The 16,434-nt window shown below is 36.8% G+C and overlaps 1 protein-coding gene across 1 annotated transcript in view; it reads right to left on the bottom strand.

The window, feature by feature from the left end:
* The window catches only part of FMR1NB (FMR1 neighbor), a 51,747-nt gene that overhangs the window by 17,979 nt on the left and 17,334 nt on the right, over nucleotides 1-16,434 (bottom strand). The window contains exons 3-4 of the mRNA XM_056130252.1: nucleotides 12,382-12,522; nucleotides 10,955-11,051 (exon numbers count right to left, since the gene is read on the bottom strand). Coding sequence (XP_055986227.1) covers nucleotides 10,955-11,051; nucleotides 12,382-12,522 — 238 coding nt within the window. The remainder of the gene's footprint in view (nucleotides 1-10,954; nucleotides 11,052-12,381; nucleotides 12,523-16,434) is intronic.

Raw genomic sequence — 16,434 nt, 5'->3', positions numbered from 1 at the left:
AAACTAAAAATTATATGATAATATCAATAGATGCAGAGAAGGCATTTGACAAAATCTAGCACCCATTATTGATAAAAAAAAAAAACCTTGACAAAATAGAAACTGAAGTCCTCAATGCAGTCAAAACCATTTACCACAAATCCATAGCAAACTTTATACTCAACGGGAAAACTAAAAGCCTTCCCTCTAAGAACAGGTGGAATACAAGGTTGCCCAGTCTCACCATTTCTATTAAATACATTACTAAAAGTAACATGCAATAGCATTTAGGCAAGAAAAAGATATCAAGCGCATCCAGAGAGGAAAGAGAAAAGTCAAGTTCTCACAACTTGTGGATGATATGGTATTGTATTGAGAAAATTCTAAGGATTTTTACAGAAAAGCTCCTAGAAATACTGGATTTGTATAGTAAGGTGAGAGGCTGCAAAATTAATATGCAAAGTCCATGACTTTTGTATATACAAATAATATACAAAAAGAGAAAAAAGAGATATTAAAGAAAAGAGAAGAAAGAGATATTTAAAAAAATCCTATCCACAATTGCGTCACAGGAAAACAAGTACCTCAGAATCAGGGGTGAAAGACCTATACAAGAAAACTAATAAATACTACTTCACTAAATAAAAGAGGACATAAAAGAATGGAAACACATTCCCTGCTTCTGCATTGGGAGGATTAACATCATTATAATGGCAATACTCCCCCAAAGCATTGTACAGATCAATGTAGTCTCTATAAGAATACACATGGTATTTTCCAAAGAAATAGATTTTAAAATGTGAGACAGAACAATAACCCCCAGGAATAACTAAGACAATCCTTGAGAAAAGAATACGGGAGGCATCACTTATCCCAACTTCAAACTGTACTGTGAAGAGGTAGCATTTAAAACAGCATATTGAAATAAATATAGACCCCCAAATCAGTGGAATAGAGTGGAATACCCTGAACAACCTCTCAGGTATATTATCAGTTAATCTTCAATAAAGGAGCAAAAAATGTGAAGTGGAGCAAGGAAAGCCTCTTCAACAAGTGGTGCTGAGAAAACTGGTCAGTTATATGTAAAAAAAACTCTGACCTCTTTTAACACCATGCACAAAGTCAAATCAAAATGAATTAGACCTTAATATCAGACCTGAATCCATAAAATACATAGAGAAGTATATAGACAGAGCTGTACATGACACCAAAGCTATAAACAAATAAGGCTATATTAATCTAAGAAACTTTTGCACTCCAAAGAAAACAATGACTAGAATATAAATACAGCCCATGGAATGAAAAAATTATTTACCCAACATTTATCTGATAAGGGATTAATATCCAAGATATGTAAGGCACTGGTAGAACTTTACAATAAATAAGCACTCAACCTCATCAAAAAATGGGAGAATAGATAAGCAAAAACTTCCTGAAAGAAGAAATACAAATGGCTAAAAGGCACATGAAAAAAATGCTCTACATCAGAAATCATCAGAGAGATGCACAATTTTTTTTTTTGCTTTTTGGATCACACCCGGCGATGTTCAGGGGTTACTCCTGGCTTTGCACTCAGGAATCACTCCTGGCGGTGCTCGGGGGAGCACCATATGGGATGCTGGGAATCGAACCCGGGTCGGCCGCGTGCAAGGCAAACGCCCTACCCGCTGTGCTATTGCTCCAGCCCCGAGAGATGCAAATTTAAGCAACAATAAAACATTTTCTCACACCAGAGACTAGCATATATTCAAAAGTATAAGATCCAGTGCTGGTGTGGATGTGGGGAGAAAGGACTCTCATGCACTGCTGGTGCTGATGATGCACTGAGGAGCGCTGAGAGCCTGTTCCTCGGCGGGGAGAAATGCACCTCTCCTTGGTGGTGGTGGTAGTGAGGTACCCTTTTTCTACAATAACCAAGTGGAGAAAATGTGGCCACTGGTGACCCTCCTGCTTGCCACCCTCCCGCCTCATCCTGTTGTATTCAGTACACAATGGGGGAAAGGTACAAGGAACCTGTTTGAAGGCAGGCTGACTCAAAGACCACAAACACTCCATAGAGGAAGAGTGGGATGAGCCCAGCTGCATTTAATCTAACACTTTCACTGACTTCTCCCATTCAGCAGATGTAAATAGGTGAATAAGATAAATGTGAGGATGACGTACTTTTTATATTCTCAGATGTGGTGTGGGAGAGGTGCATTTCTCCCCGCCGAGGAACAGGCTCTCAGCACTCCTCAGAGCATCTTCAGACAGTCCTGCCTGGAGGCACAGAGAGCTCCACTTCCATGCAGGCACACCTTACTGCTGGTGACACTGAGTCCAGGGCAGTAGCCACGGAGATGAACGAAGATGAATGAAGAGAGGTCATTCTAAACACAGATGCCATCCCGCCCTTCTCTTTGGAAACATTTCCTGCACTTGCTAATAAATAGCTTCTCATACAAAAAAAAAATTTTTTTTCCTCTATCAAACAAAAGGTCAAACATCCCTGTACTTCTCTGGTTTTGAAGGCCAAACAAGACAACCTGAACTACATAAAATGGAGCAGGAAACATGCTAATTGGATAGCTTCCTTATTAGATTATGTGTCCTTTGAGATCACAGAGGATGAACCAATTCACCGGTCTTTCATAGCACCTAACACTTGACGTGGAATCCAAATATTCTTGAATGCACACAAAGTTCTTGAATGACAATGAAATGAAATAGTACTATTTGAGGACCAAAAAAAAATCCAGCAGGACATTACAGGATGAAATAATCATCTGGAGGGTAGGAGTGAAAGTATATGTCCAAATTGCCGTGGAAGGCATCCTTATTCATATCTCCTTACCCAGGGGCACAGCTATACGTTCTTATTGCAGTGCCAAGGAAAGTTCTCCAGAACATCCAACCCTTAGTTCTCTCAAACCCCACTTGTAGGTGTAGTCCTCACCAAGTTGTATTTGCTGTAACTTTTGAAGCAGACAGCTCATGACAATACCCCTCTTCAGTTCCCAGTCATGCCTTTGCCATGGAAGCTACCTAGATTTCTGTTACCTACTGAATATTTATTATGTTGAAAATTTATATGTTGAAATCTTAACTCCCAGTGTGGCTGTATTTTGGGATTAGGCCTCTGAGGAAGAAAGTAAAGTTAAATGAAGTCCTAAGAGTAGGATTCTAATCTGATAAATTTAGTGTTATTATAAAAGGAGACCTCAGAGATCTTGATCTTTCTCTCCTCCATCTTTAATGAACAAACGACCATGCAAACACACAGTTAGAAGATGACCATCTTCAAGGAAGCAAGCAAGAAAGATCTGACTAGAAACCAAAGAAGAAACCAATCATATCTTGACTGTGGATATCTCGACTTCAAAACTGTAAGAAAATAAATGTCTGATTTATACCACCGAAACTATGGTATTTTGTTATAGCAGCCCTCGAAGACAAACCTTGGTTCTTTTTTTTTTTGTCTCCTACAACTAATTGCCCGGGATAAGCATACAAGATCGAGACTAATCAGAGTTAATAAAATGGGAGAAGAGGAAAATCCAAACTCACTTTAAAGGAAACCCCAAACTACCAGGAAACTACAAATAGACTAAATACTGAGGATAAAGGAATGAAAAACATCTAGATAAATCCAAGAATCAAGATGAATTCTGGAGGGGTTGTAGCATTAGTACAGCGGGTAGGGTGTTTGCCTTGCACGCGGTCAACCCGGGTTCGATTCCCAGCATCCCATGTGGTCCCCCAAGCACCGCCAGGAGTAATTCCTGAGTGCATGAGCCAGGAGTAACCCCTGTGTATCGCCGGATGTGACCCAAAAAGAAAAAAAATAGATGAATTCTGGGAGACTAAAGAAATCTCTGGCAGAAATGGGTAGATGTAAAAGGGAGATGATTTGGGAGGAAAGTCTGATAAATTCAGTTCTGCGTGTACTGTTTTGAAGGTACTACCAGAACATTTAATTAAGGAAGGCACAGTTCAAATGAAGGAACAGATGGATTGGTCATTCACATCCAGATCATTATAGTGATATAAATTATAAATTAAGACTCTCTTATTAATTATCTAGCTTCAGACTATAATTTCATGAGAAAATTCGTATCAGAATTTAGGTTTACTATAAAACTGATAGTAAACCTGAACGAGAATTATTTTTAACAAGTTCACAGTGGGGCTTGGGGTTCAAGGGCTCGGTTCCTGCTAAGTGGTGCTTGGAACAAACTGAGAGCCTCAAGCATGTGCTCTATTACTTTGCCCCACAGATCTTTTTAAGTGGTTTTTTTTCTGCTAAGTACCTGTAGTATTTTCTAATAGATGAGTGTAAAGCTTGAAAACCCACCAGCGGAAAGCTTACTGACATGAATCAGAAAATTAAGGGCAATAATAAAATCCAAGGAAGGGAACTTTCAAAAGGATGCATTCAACTGAATTAAGAGACAAAAAGATTATAAGCGGAATGGGAATTGACAAAAAAGTCCACTGCATTTTGTAATGAAGTCATTAGTTACTTGGCAACAAACTGTTCTTTTTAGCAATACCTACTATTCCAGAATTCTCTAAAATACTACTCTGAACGTTCTTGCTATGGGAACGGCTCAGACATATAACCTATGTATAATGATGTTCTCTTATTAGTTCAGTAATCAAATTACCTTTAGCAGGGTCCAAGAAGAATGAGCTTTATGTGAATTTCGAATCTATAATGACTCATGTTAGAGCAGCATTCCAGTTTGCTCACATCTTAATTTGATTTTATTTTATCAAAGTTCGAAGTGTCTTGTTATATTTTTAAAATTTAAAATTTCCTTTCTCTTAAATATATATATGTATATATATATATATATAGCACTGTACACTATCCTCCCATTGTTCATCTATTTGCTCGAGTGGTCACCAGTAACATCTCCATTGTGAGACTTGTTACTGGTCTCACCGTGTGAGACATGCCAAGGGGAGCTTGCCAGGCTCTGCCGTACGGGCAGGATACTCTTGGTAGCTTGCCGGGCTCTCAGTGAGGGACGGAGGAATTGAACCCAGGTCGGCTGCATGCAAGGCAAACACCCTACCCACTGTGCAATTGCTCAGCAATCCATGAAAATATACAATGGTGTTATTTTATCATATCATTAAGTATGAGATTCATGTTTTAATGTTTCAGTTTAGGCCTGAGTGACGGTATAGCAGGTAACACATCTGCCTTGCATGGGCCAGGAGTGATTCCTGAATGCAAAGCCAGGACTAACCCCAGAGCATCGGTGATAGTGGCTGAAAAAGGCCTCACAAAATTTAATAAAGTTTTCAGTTCATTCCCTGCAATACTTAGGGCATACTGCTAGCTCTGTGTTCAAGATTCACTCCTGTGGGACCTTATAGTGGTACAAGAATGAAACTAGATAAACTACATAAAATGCAAGAGCTGTACCTACTATATCTCCGGTACCAAGTTTGCTTTTCAAAGAAACCTCCCATCAAAACTATTCTAGCTAACAACCCGTACTATTCTCAGAGACTGAGCAATAATAAGTGTTAAGAAAACTATAGTTAAGTGTGGAGTCAACATTAAAACAAAAAATAATATGAAGCAAATCCAAAATTTTTGTTGGGCTTACTCTTTAATCCTATGTTCTTTCCTAAACACTTATCTCACTTGCTTGTCTCTGTAAGCAAATAACAAAAATATTAATGTAAATGAGAGTAATACCTGAGTCGTGAATTGCTAGCTAGCAAATTCAGGTCCAATTGATTTTATCAAATTAGTCTAAATGAATTTGCCATTCCTGAATACGACTTAGAAGTTTCCACAAAATATGAAGAACAGTTCCAACTCATGTAATTAAATTAGATTTGGAACTCTGATCTCACTTTTTTTTTAGTTGAATGAAAAGTTTTTCTTTTGTTTTTTTGATGCAAAGTAGTTTTTATTGAAACATTCTAAGAATGATATTAGGGGAAAGAGGAAACTTTCTCTGTTTTCATGGTCGAGAGAAAATAAAAGCTTCCAAGTGAAATTATATATGTGTGTGTGTGTGTGTGTATGTGAGAATTTCAAAATTTCAAGCATTTCAGCAGTTAAATAAGTAGTGCATAAAATTTTCAAAATATGTTCACTAATTACATTGCACACTAAAATTAAACACACATAAACATGGGGGATTTGAACATATAAATTCCTACATATTTTTTAAATTCAATGGGTGATGATGTTTAGGTAATTTTTGACACATTTGTTACCAATCATGATGATTACGACCATCCTGTTGTTTGTCGATTGCCTTGAGCAGGCCCCAGTAACATCTCCTTCATCCTAGCCCTGAGATTTTTTTAAAAGTGCCATATTCAAGGCTCTTTCAGGGTTAGGAGAATGAGACCCATCATTGTTACTGGTATTTGGCATATTGGGTACGCCACGGGGAGTTTGCCAGACTCTGCCATGTGGGCAGGTTACATTCCGTAGCCTGCCAGTTTGTCCAATATAGGAATGAGATAATAAGATGTCGCGCGGCTGCAAATGCGGCCACGCACTTCTGGGAGCTGTGTTTTATAGTCTCTGACTATAAAACCCAGTGTATAGTGTATGTTACCAATACACTACCTTCCATTCTAAGAAAGTAAGTCACAGTAAAACAAATACACATCATGAAAACCACCTTATAATATAGAAAACAATGCAACAGAATTTGTTTAAAGGTGGGAATTTTCAGTAACAGTCATCTCTCTAGTAGCAACATTGACAGTATATGGAGCAGGTGGTATTTACATCATCTGTGTATTAGATGATCTACAATTTTACTTAAAATGGCTTTATAGTTAAAACAGTGTCTCAATTTGTCTTACTTCAAATTAATAAATTCAATTTGATTGGAAGAAAAATAATGTCAAAATGCACTTGCCTGAGTTTGACAAGCATGGCATTTGAATGTTCGGATTTTCGACCTTACCAAAGCTATGTACACACTCAACTATCCTATCACCATACAATAAAAAAGATGTTTACCCAACATATGCATACAGATTAAGGTTTATCTAAAACCTTTACAGGTAGAGATTAGAAACTGAATTTAGCACTGGAGACTATTATTGGCACTCTATTTACTATAGTGGAAATAATTCAGTCACTCCTCCCCACTCCTCCCTGAGAGGCACCTTTCTTTACTTCCTTTTGTCCCCTTTGAGGTTTTTCCTCATTTCACCTCCATGTAAGTCTCTGTAAGTCTAAAGCCTACCATTGACACAAACCAGAAAGGCTTCTGATCACTACTAATGAGTATGAATATAGAAATTAAATAACCTTAGGGATGTAATGAATTAAAAAAACATCTTATATGCAAGTGTGTGAGGCTGACTAGTAGCACATTATGAGAAAAGTTTTCATTAATCCTCTCTGCTCCCATTTGTAGATGTGTAACTAGTTTCTGTTGGTCTGAGTTCCCTGAGTACCTGGCTCATGTCACACCTTAAGACAACTGTAAATAAACTAGAGGTTCAATTTTAGATTATTTCAGGGATAAAGTCTAGCTTAGAAATAACCTCTGCTGAGAAATAACAAGCAATCTCTAGTGGTCAAACTAGATGTAGTTAATTTTATGGGCAATACCTCCTCCCCTTCTAATGCAAATCTTGTCTTCCCCTTCACAACTCAGTTCAACTAGCACCACCACCATGAAGACTGCCCTGACTTCTTCTGCTCACCCTGACACGGGCTGAATGAGAATTTTTCTAAGTTATTGCCATCAATCATTTTAGTTCTTAATCAAGCAGCATTTTATATTGTTGGTTCATGTTTCATGCTCAGGGTTTATTTCAAAGAAGATTTAAGTTCCTTAAAAGTAAGACCTTTGATTAGACTTTCCCATATGCTTCACAATACCTAGTGTTAAGTAAACAGTGATTAAATATGCTCAATTGTGGAAAATACAAATTAAGCACCAAATGGATGAAATACACTTGGCTTAAGAGAGTAATTATTCTCTTCACCTAAACTGCTTTCATTTTTCCCATCTTCCACAGATTACTTCCCATTTTTCATTCCTCCAGCTCTTGCCAGTTATTAGCAGCTTAGGCAATAAGCAAATGAAATATATTATCCAAATTGCAAGAGCTACGGAATGTCAAAACATCCTTTGGGGGGGCTTATGACTGAAATCCTAAAGAGAAAAGCTACAACAGCTTTCTCCTTTAATAGGAATGTCTATTTAATATATATGAAAAGACTGGAGGAAGAGGTACTTAAGGGTCTCTTCAATGTCTCAAGAGTTCCTCCAAGATGCATGCTGAAAATAGACTATAGACTGAACATGATAGCCACTCGGTGCCTCTTTTGCGAACCACAGCACCCAAAAGGAGAGTGAGAACAGGCTGGGAATGGCCTGTCACAGGGATGGGGTGGGATGGGGAGGTGGGGGGTGGGAGGGATGCTGGGAGCATTGGAGGTGGGGAATGGTCACCGGTGGAAGGATGGGTTCTCAATCATTGTATAATTGAAACCCAAGCACAGGGATTTGTGGGTCTGCAACTGTACCTCATGGTGTTTCCCTAATAAAATTTTAAAAGAGAAAAAAAAGAGTTCCTCCGAGAGACCCATACTATATACCTACAGGTCTTCAGAGAAAGTGGACAGTGTCCCAGTGAGCCTCTAATGTTCACAAAAATTCGGATAAACAGTAAATTGATACTGACTTAGTAAAAAATGAGCAGATAAAGAAATCACCATAAGTCAAAATGTATGCTTTCAATTCATATGATACTGACACTGTTCTCTCAAGCAGTTTATATTAAGTAAAAAGAAGAAAATATTTTATCAGGAAACAATCCTTTGTAATTCGCTTTAGAGAAAAATCCACTAATGTCCAGTACATAGCCATACCAATTAAACTCATTAGCAAAGGCACATTAAAAGGGTCATAGAGAAATTATTTTACCAGGCATAGTATAAAAGGCCCTCTCTAAATTGAATAGTATAATCACAGCTACACATATCCAACAAAGATTATTTTGATTTATTCTATTCATGGATTAATTTTTATATAAACACAAAATCTGCATGGAAGAAGAAAGGGTAAAAATTTCACTTCTATTCTCAATCACTGAGGAAGAAAATGAGAGGTCTATTACTAGAAATTGCCTATTAAGTGACACTGTGGCACTGTCGTCCCATTGTTCCTCGATTTGCTCGAGCAGGCACCAGTAATGTCTCCATCGTGAGACTTGTTATTACTGTGTTTGGCATATCGAATATGTCACAGGTAGCTTGCCAGGCTTTGCCATGTGGGCGAGATACTCTCGGTAGAGGGAAAACTGAGAAAGTAACTAATGGTCATATACAAAAAGGGAGAGTTGAAAATCGCAATCAATACAGTTTTTAAGATGTTGTGAAAAAGTGATGTAAGCAATAATAACATCCAACTCACTGTAGAACTTACCTTTCAGTATAGCCAACTCTATATACGTTACATTGATTTGTTCAATTACTCATTTTTTCAGCAAAAAATTATAAATCATCCATTATAAATGAGGCACCAACTGAAAATACTATGAGTATGATACATTCATCAGACTCAAGGAAAAGGTACAGAAAAAAGAAAACTAAGTATCTTCATGAAAAGTAGTGTCAGAGGGGCTGGAGCAATAGCACCGCTGGTAGGGCATTTGCCTTGCAAGCGGTCGACCCGGGTTCTATTCCCAGCATCCCATATGGTCCCCTGAGCACCGCCAGGGGTGATTCCTGAGTGTAGAGCCAGGAGTAACCCCTGTGCATTGCCAGGTGTGACCCAAAAAGCAAAAAAAAAAGTAATGTAAGAGGCAAATAACCTAACTCTTGCAGTAAAATCTAAACATTTCAGTTACTCAAACACACTTTTACACTTGGTCATTCAAATGTACTTTTACATTACTTAAACAAAAGCATTAAAAATGTTTCATTTTCAATAGTTATCATTTAAGGAGGTACTTAACCTTTATAGTGAAGCTAGTATCTATTTAAGTTCTGTGTGCCAAATGTCACATTCACTTCACCCTTGTCCTGTCCTTACAATCTACATCTATACTCAATATGTCCAAGTAAATAGGAAATATTTTTTAAATAAAAGAATCATAACAGGGGAGCTAGAGTGACAGCACAGCAGATAGGGCTTTTGCCTTGCTCGCGGCCAACCCAGGTTCAATTCCCTGCATCCCATATGGTTCCCTGAGCACCACTGGGAGTAATTCCTGAGTGCATGAGCCAGGAGTAACCCCTGTGCATCGCCAGGTGTGACCCAAAAAGCAAAACAAAAACAAACAAACAAAAGCATCGCATCAGCTGTCAACTGGGATTTTATATAAAATACTCGGTCACGGTCCGGTCCTCCCGTTGTTCATTGATCTGCTTGAGCGGGACCAGTAACGTCTCCATCATGAGATTTGTTGTTAATGTGTTTGGCATATCGTGTACGTCACGGGTAGCTTGCCAGGCTCTGCCGTGCGGGTGAAATACTCTCGGTAGCTTGCCGGGCTCTCCGAGAGGGGCAGAGGAATCGAACTCGGTCGGCCATGATAAGGCAAACACCCTACCACTGTGCTATTGCTCCAGCCCATATAAAATACTAAGAAGAAATATAGTACACATTAGTTTGAAAAGAGAATAAGGCTTAAAGAGCCAACAGTAGATGACTATCTACTCTATGAAAACTTCTAGAAGACCTTCTGACTTGGAGTTAATAAATCATCTCTGCTTCACACAATTCCTGATTGAGAATTCAGTTTTCTTTCCAATTGGGATTTTCTTTGTTGTACAAATATATGGACTATGCAAGTTGACGTGTAAGATGTATGGAAAAATAAAACAGCATTTATTTAAAAGAATATCATAATTGACCTATTTTAGGTTGTTCACAAGCTATTTCCTTCTAGTACATGGGATCCAAACATAATTCTACTATACATGTGTCTATGTGAAATATCCAAGTATACTCATCAATCAGTAAATAAAAGTTTGTTTGCCTACCTTCTGCGGCAAAAAGAGCAGCAAAAAATGGGCAGAGATCCCAGGATGATGATGCCGATCATACCAAGTCCAAACATCCGGAACATCTGTGTAGGTGCTGTTGGTTTAATTATATCCTGTTACTTTTATGACTTAAGCGAGAGAAGCAAATCTAAGTTCTCCCATAAAGTCATTATAAAAGAGTATCAGTTAATAAAGTAAAATAAATAGATATTCTTAAATGATCACTAATTATCCATGCTATCCATAATTATCCAAGTCACAGGAGTTTATGAAATATCCTTGGAAGCTTACATGATTAGATACCCAGCAATGGATGTCTTAACAAAATGATACTACCATTTTTGTCTCAAATTGTTACTATTTTTACTGTATATTTCTTCTTATAATTGAAGGGTTATGTTTTTTTACCTTGGCCTAGGTTGCATCTCAGTGACTTAATCTAGAAATAGCCTGATAAAGAAATGTTTTATTAAATATTTACTTCTAATATTAAAACACATCAAATTAAGCAAGAAATCAAGAATCTGAAAGTGAATAGAAATATTTTATTCTAATAATCATTTGGAAATGCATTATAATGTGATCAGGGAATTGTTAGTCATGGTTCAATTTTTTGCTTTACAAAAACTAAATGTCTCTTTGCACATAATCTGAAGACTAAAATGATGAATGAATTATAAATACCATGTGACAGTGTTAAAACTATACTACTATATTCATGATCATGTTTCTGTATTCATGATCAGGTTTCAGTTTCCATTGTTAATATGAGATGTTCAACAAAGAGCTGTAAATTGAATAGGAATTACATTAACCTAAGACATTGTTTTTCATGCATCCATTTATAGTATTTGCAAGTGTTCATAGCAAATATATCCATCATGGGACCAATTCGAAATATGTCCCCATATCAAAACAAAGGAACAAATAACTTATGGTCTCGTTCTTGATACTTTCTGAAAATAATTTTAAAATAAAATTTGTATTCAAAAACAAAATAGCAAAGATCAAGTGATAAAATAATTCAGTAAGAAACATTCAAATCTATGTTATATATTGAGATGTTGATAATAAGATAGATAAAAAGAAATAGGAAGTGAGAAGTCATCTAAAGAAGCCTAACTGGTATATTTTCTACGCATCTAGAGTTACATCTCAGAAAAAAATTACAACTCATATTCTGCAATCTTTAGGACAAGACAGAAGGGGATAAAGTCAAAATGAAAAATGAGACTAATTTTGAACTGTCAAGAGTCATGTCTGTGGGCTAAGCAGAAATCACTCAAGAAAAGAGGCCAGTCATGTCAAGACTTTTTTACACAGCTCTAACGCTGGAAGCCTTCTTTGAGTGTATGATGAGGCCACCGTGACCTGTTTATTGATTTTTCAAACAGAAATATAATATATAAAAAGGGTGAACTTACTATCTTTAAATGGAGTCAAACAGTTGTTGTTATCGGTCCCAAATGGTGAATAACAGCATTTGTATCTCAAGCATTCACTCTGGTTAAGAGTTTGTTGCACATTGCATGTCTTACTGTCCTGATTATCCTTTGGAATGCATGCTTTTAGAAACAAAATCCAAGGAAGATAATTCAGTACTGCTAATAAGCACTTTCCCTAATTAATAATTACAAGACAAAAATTTTAATTTAATACTTTTAAAGAAAAGATTGAATGACATACAAAAGTAATAATGAATGCTGAAGACAATAAAGTTCAACTGAAAATACATGACATTTCCAATTTTAGGCAAAATGGAGAAAAACATAATTTGCCAACCAATCATTGGTAAGGTAGCCTAAAAGTACCCGAGATCATAAGCTGAGAGTTAGTGACACAAATATAACACAGAAAGTCAAATGTCCTGAAAAACATCTTGTTAAAATGAGTTGGTGACACAAATATAATACAGAAGGAGGAGTGGATCAAATGTCCTGAAAAACATCTTGTTAAAATAGTGCCACAGATAAATCCTCTCAATCAATTTTTCCTATGCTAATTGACTAGATTGGTGAGAATTAATGTAGGTAAAATTCATGAAGTTGACTGCTAGAGTAATGTTAAGTGATACAACTGCTGCTGGCCTGTTGTCTGTGAGCACCACGTTAGCACTATAATATGCTTTAAGATTCTTTTTTTGTTTGTTTCTTTGTTTTGTTTGGGGCCACACCCACCAATGCTCAGAGCTTATTCCTGCCTCTGTACTCAGGGATCACTGTGGCCTTGGGAGATCACATGGTGTGCCAGGCGATCGAACCCAAATTTGGCCAAGTCCAAGGCAAACACCCTCTCTGCTGTACTACTCTGATCTGTTTTAAGATTCTTCCTTTTGACACCCCCACTGATATAGAAGAAAATATTCTACACAATGTATCAGCTAAAGGGTTAATATCCAAGATATATAAAGCATTCACAAAGTTCAACACGTCAAAAAAGGCAATTTTTTTAAATGTCAAAATGAGATAGAGACAATTTCCCAAAGAAGATATACAGGTGGTCATAAAGCACATGAAAAAGTGTTTATGGTCACCTATTAGTAGAGAAATTCAAATAAAAACAAAATGTATTATTTTATGCCAATAAGAATGGCATATATCAAAAATACTGGAACAAACCAGTGCTGACAGGGATGTAGTGGGGAAAAAAAAAGAACCTTCATTCACAGATGTTGAGAATGCTGTCTGACTCAGAGCCTCTCTGGGAATCAGTGTGGAGGCTTCTCAAAAGAAGTTAGAATAAAGGTTGTATATGACCCAGCATCCCAGTTCTTGGCCTCTTAATCCAAAATACAAAAACATTAATTTGAAAAGATATATGCACTTTGTTCGTGTCCGCTGGACATATATATCCATGTCTGCTGTAGTGCTTAGTACAATAGACCAGATAGGGATACAATCCAAATCTCCAAGAGAAAGAAGAATGGACAAAGAAGTTGCAACATATATACAAACAGAAGTCCATGCAGCTATAAGTAGAGATGAAATCATGGTTGTTTTTTTTTTTTTGCTTCAATATACATGGAAGTGGAGATATCATGTTAAAGTGAATTAAGTCAGAGGGACAATAAATACCACATGATCTGACTCATCTGTGAAACACAGACAAAACAAGAGAACAGATAGTATCAAATTATGACAAACCCCTGATTCTGTAATAACAAAACCAATTCCAAGGAGAAGGGACAAGAGTTTGAGGTAGTGGGAAATGAAGATTGAACTACAGGTGTGGTAGGGACAACGATGAAGGGTCACAGGCATTTGTCATGGTGGTGAATACAGCAGCTATCTACATCAATATCAGATACTTCACACTACTGTAACCATTTTACATAGACTAGAATAAAATAAAATTCAAAGAATTAACAAGAAACAACAGCAAAGGTTCTTTCTTTTGGCATTAGGCTATCACTAGCTATTCATTTACAGCACGAAAAACAAGACTCATGCAACTGCAATAAATTCATGCATATTTGTATCCAAAGGTCCTGAAATCCAAACAGCTGCTATTTTTAAAAGTAAAACAAATTATAACCCAAAAATGCAGTTACCAGAGTTTTTTTCCAAAAAGAAAACCTCCGATTTGAGCTCAAAGCCAACATATATTAGTTCAATCTACAATTCCATCAGCCAAATGCAGATTTAGAAAAGTAGCACTTGATGTTTTATGATAACGCTAAATCACTTCAACATCAAAAAAGAACAATATAATAACTATATTATTCAAGGTAGAACTCTCGGTATATTTTATTTTATTTTATTTCTCTTCTTTAAACACTGGCAAGTTCTCAAACTAAGGTAAAAATAATAACAACTACGACTCACTGGCAACCCATTTGAACCAATTATCTTGCTTTATACATATTATTACTAACCTTCACAGTGACGTATTAAAATGTGTTTACAAACTCCATTTTTAAAGTAAAGAAAGAAAGGTTTGAAGTAACTGTGCAAGGTAACACAATAAATGTATTACTAGTTGGCCTGAATATTTGTTCCCAAAACACATTAGGCATGTGAGGATTTAGCCCGCTTTGTTATCATATATTTCAAACAATAGCTTGTTAAACTGTATGGGGTCCTGTACCTGAGTGTGGGGATCACAAAAAATGTTGTTTTTAAATAAATTTATTACTATTATCAGAATTCTATTCGTATTTTATATACCCAGGGTTGTGCTCCCACAACAATCAGGGATACGAGTGGACATGTTGAAGAAGCCCTGCTCGAAATAACAGGCTCTTCACTTCTGCTAGATCCAGGGTGATTCTTTCCCCACAGGCTGAACTGCATCAAGAATGCCAGCTGCAGTCCTGTGCATCATACAGCCAAGCTGACAGCAGTCAGGGCCCGGTCAGAGACAGAATGAATTTCCTGAGTGCTAAGTGCCTCACTATAGGCATTGTTCAAAGACCACTTTCCGGGAATGTAAATAATAGAAGAGATTTTAAAATAATTGGAGAGACTGTACTAGATGCTCTCTAAAGTCCTATTAAATGCTGAGATTGTTAATTTAACTGCACTTGATGGACCTGACGCTAGATACTAAAATGAACTTTCAGACTCAAATTACTAAGAAACACTTATAATTTTGAAGAATGAAAAGGGTAGAACAATTTTCATCAGGTTGAAGTATATAATTTTGTCCAAAGGGAGAAGGATCATGCGCCCTCTCAAGCTTCCCTGCCAGTCTCTCTCAAGGTTATCATTTTAATCTGTGAGAGATGAATCTTTTATGAATAATACCTAATGACAAAGCTACAGACTTTTTTCGTGTTTAAGTGGAAAGAGCATTCTTTTCAAAATATGCAAAGGAAGAAAAAAACTGGCTAAAATTCTCATTTACTGAGCCTGTAGTTATTCTTTTCAAAGGAAAATATATACACTTTATAAATATTTAATTGCTTTTTTGTATTTAAATAAACCTAGGTCAAATGTTTCCTTTAAAATGAAGCATTCCAATAGACCGAACATGTTTGCCACTCAATGCCTCTTTTGCAAACCTTAGCAACCAAAAGGAGAGAAAGAACAAAAGGTGTGTGCCCTGCCACAGAGGGGCAGAATGGGATGGGGGTATGGGAGGGGTGGGAGGGTTACTGGGATCATTGGTGGTGGAGAATGGGCACTGGTGGAGGGATGGGTACTCGATCATTGTATGATTGAAATCCAAGTACAAAAACTTGTAAGGTCAACAACTTACATGGAGTTTCACTAATAAAAATTTTTTTAAATAAATAATCCTATTGCATAGTTCAAAAATAAAATAAAATAAAACAGTCTTATTTTGTTAGACAAAAACATCTCATTCAATTGACTTTTTAATCACAGCTAAGATAATATGTTACAAGAAGGTTAACATTCATGGTTTTGACGCACAAAATTACTGTACCTCCTCTACCATCAAAGTGTCCAACACCTTCATTGCTCTCTTTGTGTCACTTCTAGTCTGACTCTGCATTTCTCCAAGTCCCCTACCCC

This window comes from Sorex fumeus, unplaced genomic scaffold, assembly GCF_029834395.1.
Source record: "Sorex fumeus unplaced genomic scaffold, SorFum_2.1 ptg000075l, whole genome shotgun sequence".
Classification (NCBI taxonomy): Eukaryota; Metazoa; Chordata; class Mammalia; order Eulipotyphla; family Soricidae; genus Sorex; species Sorex fumeus.
This window is presented reverse-complemented; position numbering and strand designations above follow the sequence as displayed.